This window comes from Mus pahari, chromosome 2, assembly GCF_900095145.1.
Source record: "Mus pahari chromosome 2, PAHARI_EIJ_v1.1, whole genome shotgun sequence".
NCBI lineage: Eukaryota > Metazoa > Chordata > Mammalia > Rodentia > Muridae > Mus > Mus pahari.
In genome coordinates, this window is record NC_034591.1 from 133,495,091 (window position 1) to 133,505,236 (window position 10,146).

Sequence of the window (10,146 nt, forward strand, 5' to 3'; positions counted from 1 at the left end):
CATTGTATCTTTTATGGCAAGTTCACTCCTGTTGCTGGACTTAGATCCATGGGAGAACATTGGAGGCATACAATGAATTAGGAGGAGGTTCTCAAAGTTGAGACGGAGCTGAGACCGAGCTCCCACATAAAAAGCCATAGGGACAGACAACTCATTCAGCATTTCCCACATCCTTGCTCTTCCCCACACATCACAGAGGGGTCACAAGACCACAAATCTGAGCAGCAAGACGAGTTTAATATACAATCAGATGTGCAATACCCTTCCCTGTCAGTGAAGACTCAATAGTATGTTTTAGGGAAGCCATCCTGGAGAGGAAGGTCCCCAGAGGGGAAGTACGGCAGAAAGTTGTCCAAAACCTGCCTCCAAACTTGGTCCTGTGTTCAGTTCAGCAGGTATTGGCAGAGCCTGTGGAGAGTTCAGTCAGTTCTTCAGTGACCTGTTCCCTCTGCTACCCTACCCATCACCCCCCCCCTTCCTGCATCCTACAAGAGGCCCAGCTTACCTGGAGTGATGAGTGGAGTGGCTTTCGCAGGTAAGGGACTAGAGAAAGGAAACAGGAAGATAAGCATCAAGATCTTGTGTTTCCTCAGGATTTCCCATGTCCCTCTCCTACAAGGGCATACTTTATTTACATTTATGTATTGATGGCCTGCTGCTCTCCCTACCTCTACCAAATGCCTGGATTGCAGGTGTGTACTGCCATGGGTGCACAAACCCGAATACTCTGCTTCCATAGTGACTCTTAATATCATAAGGACAGGCTTTTCCCTGAAAAGGTCACTGAAGAACTGACTTGAGGCCTTTGAGAGTTTATTTAATCTTCAAATAAATCCCACTCTTTGCCCAATGAATAGTCAGGGTGTAGTGGTTCTGTTGGTCCTAGAACTTTATCCCCACCAAGATGTTGCTCAGCCAAAGATCCATACCACTTAGCCACTGTCTTACCTGGGCGTATGGGTGCGCCTACATTTGCACTTGCCACCTAGGAGAAGAGGGACATAGATCCAGCCTGAGTCTGAGCCTTCCTCTCCCTACTCCGCCAATCCCTCTACTCACTCAGGGCCATGGCAATTCCAGCGATGCACAGGAGCCCTCCAAAGATCAATCCTCCGAGCTGCAGGCTCTCCCAGTCTGGGGGTGGGGGCAAAGAAGAGACACCTTGCCTCACAGTACCCTCACACATTCATTCAAAAGGTATTTATGGGGCTGGGAGTGTGGCTTTGTGGGACACCTTTACAAGCACCCACTTGCCCTATAAATACGTGCTTGCCCACATGGCACTTGAATCCCAGGCAATGAAAAAGAGACCAAGTGGGTTAATAGGTATGTTATGTGATAGTATCTCATGGGGACAAGTGCCATGAGAGACAAAGTAGACAAACCTAGAGAAAGGAGGACAAGGTTCATTGGACCAACCCCAGCTCCGTGCCCCAAGGCACCTTTTTTTTTTTTTTTTTTTTGAGGTCTCAATGAAGAGCTTAGTGTCTGCCCCACCTTGACTACTGGATTATGTACCATCCTCATCAGTTGGCTTAGTGAAGAGGTCTAAGGCAGACAAGAATTGAATGTGATGGGGTGGGGAAGGGATGGGGGTTGGTGTCAGCGCTTACCATAGTAGAAGGGACTGTCGTTATCTGCAGTAAATGAAAAATAAGTAAATAAATACCAGAACTAGGAGGCAGGATATGGGCTCTTAGGAAGGAAATGCAGGCAGGTGGCAGGTGGCACTTGTGAGTGTACAGTGGTTGGTACTCACCAACTGGGTCACTGGCTTCCAAAGCAGGCAGACCTGGGTGAGAGAAGCAGAGGTGTGTGTTTATCACACTGATGTCTAAAAGCCCAGCTGTCTAGAGGGGTCTGTGAAATGACCCTGACCCTAGGCCTACCAGATCCCAAGCAGGCCTTGGCTTTTTCCACTCATCCCGAGGGATGAAATGGGACGGAGTCCCATTCACAGCCCTTCCTATATCTTGTCTGCTGTTCTGCTCTGAATAGGATAGTGGGTTCATTTTTAACCTCGTCTGAGAAGTGTTGGACAGAGTCAGGCTTTTTGCCTCTTAAAGAAACAAGCCTACTTTGATATGCATGGTCCCTTTTTCACCATCGACTGACTCAGTAGTCATTAAGCAATTTGTCAGTGTCCTCATTCCTCCTGCACTAGTGTTGCGTGCAGCTGACAGTTTAAAGGTAAACACATTTATTGGGCCGCAGTCCTGCTCTGGGGAGAGGCTGTCTGGTCTCCATGGCCTCGGCAGGCAGAGTGTATGGAGAACTCACCTGCTAGCAGGAGAAAGGCACAGTTGATTCCCTCCATATCAGGACCCAGGGCGAGGCTGCAGGCTGCTGGGGGAGATGCAGAAGTAGAGGTGGTGGCTTGGGGCTGTGATCTGTGACCTGCCACAGCTCACCCCATTAGTAAGAGGCAGAACTGGTGTGAAAATTAGACATATGAATCCCACATAGGCAAGCGCTGACCTTAAGGAAACGATTACTTTCCACTTTCCCACCTACAGATGGCGTTAGTGAGATTACCCGGGTCTGTGGATTACTTAATTCTAGTTACGTGTTCAGAACAGAACACCCTGGCTTTGTGAAGAGATTTATAAAGATACGATCCTCTCTTTCACAGGAGGTAGGAATCCACGAAGATAAAACCAAATGCTCCAAGTGAGATGTCTGTTCTACGTAGGAGCTAGGCTTTCCCAACCAGGTGTCCAGACCCTGACTCTTCCACTTGAAAAGACGTGAGTCTGGAGTAGTCCGGTTGAGTCATAGATTATCTCAGAATTCAACAACAGGGCTAGAGGGTGCAGGAACTCTGCTCCAGCGGCCCCAGATCTACTCAGAGTACAGGTACCTGCTAGAAAGGTCTGCTGGTGTGAGAGACATAGCCCCGTTCTCCTGTGAGTAGATCCTCCCCAGGGCCCCATTTACATTGTATGTGATACCCCTTGTGCAGCTGAGTTTTAGAGCGGAAAAAGCCCCAACCCTTCTTTCTGTATAATGGTAGCTATAGGCTAGTGACAAGGGTTCAGTTCTGAAGTCGTGGTTACTGTCTACCATACTTAGCTTTGGTCTGCTAATGAGATCACAGATCCAGCACCTACTGGCTGGGCTCGGCCTTCTCACATCCACTTACCAGGTGTGTAATAGTAATAGTAGGTAGTATCTCTGTGTTTCAGTGTCCTGAAAATAATAACAACCTTGTAAATTATGCAGATGAAATTAAGGGAGCTATGATATGTGAATCCTAAAAAATAGACCTAGCCCCGAAAACCTGCTACAGTATATATAAACCACATGGGCTGTTTGCCCTACGATGGGAAACTGGATTAAAAGAATCTCCTGGGCATGGGAGGTTCTAATCTACCAGTTTCTGAAGCTGGTTTTCTTTTGTCCTTCATCAGTTTCTCCTACACCTTCCCACAAAGCAACAGCCTTTTGCCTCATTTTCATTTTACTTCTGCTTCTGTTAAAGGTTGGCCCTTACTTCCCCTAGTCCCGAACTCACTGCTACACAGTCTTAAAGTCAGAACTCTCAAGGCTGGGAGAGGCCATCTCTGTTCTCACAGTCCCCAAATAGTTGCTCACTTCTCAGAGTCCTGGAGTCAGCACCCCACCCCCACCCCTTCCTCAGATGGTCTTTCTGCTACCCCTTCTAAGGAGCACACTTAAGTCCCAGCAAATATCTACTCACCCTGGAGATGACCTGAGCCAGGTGAGTGGTGCAGATGGAAGTCTGAGGACAGCCTGGGTGGGTTCTGCTCTTTAAACCCAGGGGCTCCGCCCTGGGCCACACACCAGCAGTCTGGAGGGAACTGGTCCTACTTCTTATGCTCCTGTAGGCAGCCCTCCCCACCTGCTCTTAAGGCCATAGCTCACTTACCACACCCAGGGTAGGTCCAGCCTCCTTAGAGCTAAGGAATGAGGGAAAGACAGGAAAACTGAGACTACTGGATTTCAGTCCCTGCTCCAGAGGAAAGCGGGGGCTTCCTTAGTCTACCAAAGTCTTACAAGAAAGCTTCAGGGTTGGAAGGATGGCTTGGAAGGTAAAAGTGCTTGTTATCAAGACTGACAAGCTGAATTTGAGCCCAGAAACCACAGTGTAGAACGAAAGCTGACTCAGAAGTTATCTCTGATCTCACACACACACACACACACACACACACACACACACACACAGACATAGAATAAAGGCCGCAAGGGTTCAGGGTTCTGACTTTCTTGTGCTGTGTGGAATACCTTGGGGACGGTGAAGTAGATAATAGAGACTGGTAGCCGCACTGTTTTTATTTGAACTTGGTGTTCAGAGAGACAGGGCTGGGTCTGATGGGGACCCGTTGGTTCATTTACCACCTTCTTGCTAAACCTGGACACCCTGTGACTTGAGGAACCTACTTCAGGTGGAATAAGACACTTTCCCAGGCCAGGTAGACTTTTGTTTGCCTCACACAGAGGGAGGGACATGGCCAGGGACAGGATGGTCTGCTCTGTCCCATGCTGGCCCAGACCATCCTCCCATGGACCTTTGGATGATCCTCATCTCTCTTCTCTTTCCCAAGTGAGGGAGACTTGTCCCTGTCTACAGGTCACTGAAGAAGAGTTGAGGGTGTCTGTCTTGGGTAGGTGGGAAAGGGCTGTTAAAGGGTTCAACAGTTACTTTCTTTTTAATTTTGCAATTGTGGTGTTCTGCCTGCATGTATGTCTATACTGTCTGAGTGCCTGGTGCCCGCAGAGGCCAGAAGAGGGTGTCAGGTTCCCTGGAACTTGAGTTACAGTTTCAACAGTTGTGAGCAGGCATGTGGGTGCTGGGAATCAAACCCAGGTCCTCTGGAAGAGCAGTCAGTGCTCTTAACTGCTGAGCCATCTCTCTAGTCACCCTTCCTCCCCTGAGCACTTTTTTAAAAAATGGAATACTTCACAAATTTACATTTCATTACGTCATTACATGCTTATCGTTTACCTCCATTATTATTATTATTATTATTATTATTATTATTATTATTATTCCCTTTTGGAGACAGGGTTTCTCTGGGTAACCCTGGCCAGTCTGGAACTTGCTTTGTAGACCAGGCTGGCCTTGAACTCGAGAGATCCACCTGCCTCTGCCTCTGCCTCTGCCTCTGCTGGGATTAAAGGCGTGCGCCACCATTACTGCTCAGCGTTTTCCTTTTAAGGATGTCTTTTGTTTACTCTTTGACAATTTTTTAGGTGCTCATGATGTATATTGATCATATCCATCCAAACTCTGCCCTCTCGCTCCTCTTCTGCCCCATCCTTCTCTCTTGAGGTAGTACTGTGTGCTGGATCGTTGACTGATTTTGTTGACTCCCGTCTCATGTAGGTAAACACCCTGCAGTAAGTGTGTGAGTGCGGTGGCCATGTTGTGCCCAAGAAAGCACATTTCCCCACGCCCCATCCTCCTGCTCTTACATTCTTCCCACTTATCTTCCTCAGGGTTCCCCAAACCTTCTCGATGCAGAATTCTCAATTAAGGCTGAGCACTCTGCCAGGTGCATGCTTTTTATACCAGCACTTGGGAAACAGAGGCAGGAGGATCTCTGTGAGTTTTAGACCCACATGGCCTACATAGAAAGTTCTAGGACAGCCTGGGCTACATACATAGTAAGATGCTGTCTCCACAACACAACTAACTCACTAGACAAACAAAGGCCGAGCACTGTGGCAGACACTTGGTCTCAGCCCTCTGACCAGTTATTACCTGCTGTATTACCTGCTGACCACTGTAATACCTGCTGACCACTGCAAGGAGATGCTTCTCTGGCCAAGGTTGAGGGAAGCAGTGATCTATGGGTAGACACATGAATAGTTAGAATGTTGCTGGACAAACATCCATTTAAATAAAACGACAGTAGGCTCCTCCCAGAGCCTCTGACTTCTTGAACCAGGGTTTTGGATTAGGTTTTACAGCCCATCTGAATTCCCTCCTGTGGAGCAGGCCTTAAATGCAATTCAAATGCACTTTGGTTACCCCATGAACATCATGCCACTACCACACGAGTGGGCACATCTTGGCGGGTTGATTTACAGCTGAAAGGCTGACAGCAGCCTGCATAGCACCTTCTGGTGTTAGGAAATCTAGTCAGTAGGAGGATACTTTTAGGTCAGTTCCAGCGTAATTTCTCTTTGTCCTGCAAGCACATTGGGTGGTGTCTTCAGCGTTAGGCTCATACTGGTTCTGCTGGGCAACCAAGAGGCAACTTCAGTAGCCTGAATTGTTTGGGGGGCCCTGGGGGCTTCACTGACCCGGAACTCATGGGGAGGTGACCCGGAACTCAAGGGGAGGTGACCCGGAACTCATGGGGAGGTGACCCGTGCCTGTTACTGAGACTTTCATTTGGTGGCAATCATTTTCCACCCATGTAGAGTATCAGCTCAAATTCCTTCTTTTTTTTTTAAATTACGCTTTTTAAATATATTAGAAGATAATGGGTTTTCATAGTTTTATTAATACACCTTTACTTTTACTTTACCCAGCCTACCCCTTGCCCACTACTTCCTTTCCATATCTCAGAGTAAACATTTAACTGCTAATATTCCCCTCCATACCTTCATATCACTTATGTTCTATCCCCTTAAGAATACTCTTCGCCTTATGGGCCCGTCCTAGCTTTTCTGGCCTCTACAGACACTCCCTATTAACCACATACATGGAGGAGAACACACCTGCCATTTTCCATCTGAGGCCTGGTGTATCAGTTTAGGTTTCCATTGCTAGGATGCCGATCAGGACCAGAACAACTCAGCGAGGAAAGGGTTCACTCTGCTTAAGAGTCTGTTCCTGAAAGGAGTCAGGGCAGGCCGCAGGAGGCAGGAACTGAAGCAGAGGCCACGGAGGCGTGCTCATTGGCTTCTTCCTCAGGGCTTCCTCAGCCTGGATCAAGTCATTCTTTGTTTCTCTTCCTTTCTCCTCCCTCCTCCTCCTTTCCTTCTTTGTTTTTTTTTTTTTTTTTTTTTTTTTTGACAGGGTTTCCCTCTGTAGCCCTAGAACTTGTATCTGTAGACCAGGCTGGCCTTGAACTCAGAGATCTGCCTGCCTCTGCCTCACAAGTGTTGAGATTAAAAGGTATATGCCACCACCACCCCACCTAGCCTTTTTAAAAAAAATAATACAGAGGTTTTTTTGTTTTTGTTTTTAAGATTTACTTGTTTATTATATATAAGTACACTGTAGCTGTCTTCAGACACCCCAGAAGAGGGCATCAGGTCTCATTACAGGTGGTTGTGAGCACCATGTGGGTACTGGGGATTTGAACTTAGGGCCTTTGGATGGGCAGTCAATGCTCTTACCCACTGAGTCACCTCACCAGTCCCCATACAGGGTTTTTCTATGTAACCCTGGGTATCCTGGACCTCACCATGTAGATCTCACAGAGATGCACCTGCTTTTGCCTACTGAGTGCTGGGATTAAAGATGTGTAATCACACTCAGTCCTCTGCCAATTTTCTTACACTACCCAGGACCACCTGGCCAGGGGTGATGTCACCCAGGTGAGCTGGACCCTCCTGCATTGACTATTAATAAAGAAAATACCTTGCAGGTTTGTCTAGAAGTCAATCTTCTCCCCCCCACCCAAAAAAAAAAAACCAAAAAAACAAAACAACAACAACAACAACAACAACAAAAAACCCAGGGTTTCTCTGTGTAGCCCTGGCTGTCCTGGAACTCACTCTATAGACCAGGCTGGCCTCAAACTCAGAAATCTGCCTGCCTCTGCCACCCAAGTGCTGGGATTAACGTGTGCCACCACTGCCCGGCTTAGAAGTCAATCTTATGGCGGCATTTTCTCCATTTCTCCTCAGATATGGAGTCATTTTCTCAATTAAGATTCCCACTTCCCTCTTCTACGTCTAGGTTTATGTCAAATTGACAAAAAGCAATCGGCACACTTCTCTTAACTCAATTACTATATTTTTCAGTCACATCCATTTCCCCTCAAATTTCACCTTTTCTTAAAGCTGAGTAAAATTCCATGGTGTATGTGTCTCCCGTCTCCACTGTCTACTGATCAGCTGCTGGTCTTCCTGGCGGGTTCTATTTCCTAGCTATTGTGAATATAGCGGCAACCAGGCAATGAACATGTCTGTGCAGGTTTGTCTGTAAATGTGGGCTGCTTTGGCTATACTCTGAGGAACTATGTAACAGAACATGTGGCCAGTTTCTTTTCAGCTTTTTGAGAAGTGCCACAGTGACTTTCATAGTGTCTGCACTGAATTGCACCCCCCACCAAGAGTGGGTAACATTTCCCAGTTCCCCACATCCTTGCCAATATTTGCTGTCATTTGTTTAGAAGATCTATTTTTGTGTACAAGTTTGGTTTGCCTCCATGTACGTATTTGTACGCATGGGTGCTCATAGCAGTCAGAAGAGAGCAAGAGGTCCCCTGGAACTGGAGCTAAGGATGGTGTGAGCCACCACATGGGGGCTGGGAACTGATTCTGGATCTTCTGCAAGAACAGCACGTTCCCTCTAGCCAGTCATTTCTTTTCTTAAAGATAGCCATTCTGACTGGGTAAGATGGAATCACTAAGTAGTCTTAATTTGCATTTCCCTGATGGCCAACAACATTCTACTTTCTTCTTCCTCTCTTCCTTCCTTCCTTGTTCCCTCCCTCCTTCCCTCCCTCCCTTTCCCCCCTTTCGCTTGTTTTGAGGCAGGATCTCACTGTGTAGCTGAGGCTGTCCAGGAACTCAACTGTATAGACCAGGCTGGCCTGAAAATCACAGAGCTCTGCCTGCCTCTTCTGGGATTAAATTCATGCACCAAATAAGCCTGGTGTTCAAGACGTTTGAAAATCCTTATTAGCCATTTGTGGTTCTTCTTTTGAGAACTTTGTTCAGTTCTGTTGCTCATTTTTTATTGGGTGTTAGTTTTTTAGTTTTCTTGATGTTTAGTTTTTTGAAATTTTTTTTTAAGATTTATTTATTTATTATATGTAAGTACACTGTAGCTGTCTTCAGACACTCCAGAAGAGGGCGTCGGATCTTGTTACAGATGGTTATGAGCCACCATGTGGTTGCTGGGATTTGAACTCCGGACCTTTGGAAGAGCAGTCGGGTGCTCTTACCCACTGAGCCATCTCACCAGCCCATAGTTCTTTGAAATTTTTTTTGAATTTTTTTATATATATTCTAGATTTTCTATGAGATTTATAACTGCCTAAAATTTTCTCCTATTCAGTAGGCAGTTTTTTCATTTGACAAAATATTTTCTTTGTTGCACAAAGGCTCTTTTATATTATAAGATTTCATTTGTTTATTCTTGGCCTTATTTCTGAGGAATCATGAGAGTCCTATTCAGAAAGCCCTTACCTCTACCTACATCTTGAAGTGTACTCTCTACTCCCCTCCCCCACTGATTCAGCGTTTCAGGGATTGATTATTTTCAGATGTGGTATACTTGAGTGAGTAATTCAGATAATTTCTCGGTCAGGGAGCTCAGGCTGTAAAGTATTATTCTGTGAGTAGGATATTAGCTGCGAGAGGGACTACAGCTGTGATATTGTCTCTGCAAATTCTGCACTAGTCAGTTAGTGCAGTGGTTGCTTTGTGGTCCGCAACTGCGGGAAGATAAATAACCAAGGACAGTCCAGAGTAGAGTAGAGGTCTTGGTTAGGGTTTCTGTTGCTGTGATGGAGCGCCATGACCAGAAGCAGCTTGCTGAGGAAAAGGTTTATTTCAGCTCACACTTGTTCCACATCACAGTCCATCACTGAAGTAACTCCAGCAGGGCAGGGACCTGGAGGCAGGAGGTGATGCAGAGGCCATGGAGGATGCTGCTTTCCTGGCTCTCTCAGTCTGCTCGAGTATATACCTCCGGACCACCTCCCTAGGATGGCATTGCCCACCGTAGGCTGGGCCTGCTCACACCAATCACTATTCGAGAAAATGCCCCAAAGACTTGTTTACAGGCCAATCGGATGGAGGCATTTTCCCACCTGAAGCTCCATCTTTCCAGATGACCCTGACTTCTGTCAAGTTGACAAAAACCCTAACTGGGACACGAGGGTTAAGAATTGGATTGAGCCGGGCGTGGTGGCGCACACCTTTAATCCCAGCACTCGGGAGGCAGAGGCAGGCGGATTTCTGAGTTCGAGGCCAGCCTGGTCTACAAAGTGAGTT

General features: G+C 46.8%; 1 protein-coding gene across 2 annotated transcripts; it reads right to left on the reverse strand.

The window, feature by feature from the left end:
• Window positions 1-218: 218 nt before the first annotated feature.
• Fxyd4 (FXYD domain containing ion transport regulator 4) lies at window positions 219-4,088 on the reverse strand. 2 transcript variants are annotated; one of them, XM_021191687.1, is made up of 10 exons: window positions 4,018-4,088; window positions 3,701-3,920; window positions 3,143-3,189; window positions 2,281-2,346; window positions 1,760-1,792; window positions 1,614-1,637; window positions 1,060-1,134; window positions 949-985; window positions 506-543; window positions 219-408 (listed from the first exon to the last, which is right to left on the reverse strand). In XM_021191687.1, exons 4-10 carry the CDS (start codon window positions 2,315-2,317, stop codon window positions 389-391), a joined length of 264 nt encoding a protein of 87 aa, XP_021047346.1. In that variant the 5' UTR covers window positions 2,318-2,346; window positions 3,143-3,189; window positions 3,701-3,920; window positions 4,018-4,088; the 3' UTR covers window positions 219-388. The 2 variants fall into 2 exon arrangements, with proteins under 2 accessions (XP_021047346.1, XP_021047347.1); XM_021191688.2 differs by lacking the exon at window positions 4,018-4,088 and having other exon boundaries at window positions 224-408; window positions 2,281-2,343; window positions 3,701-3,791.
• Between the last annotated feature and the right edge of the window lie 6,058 nt (window positions 4,089-10,146).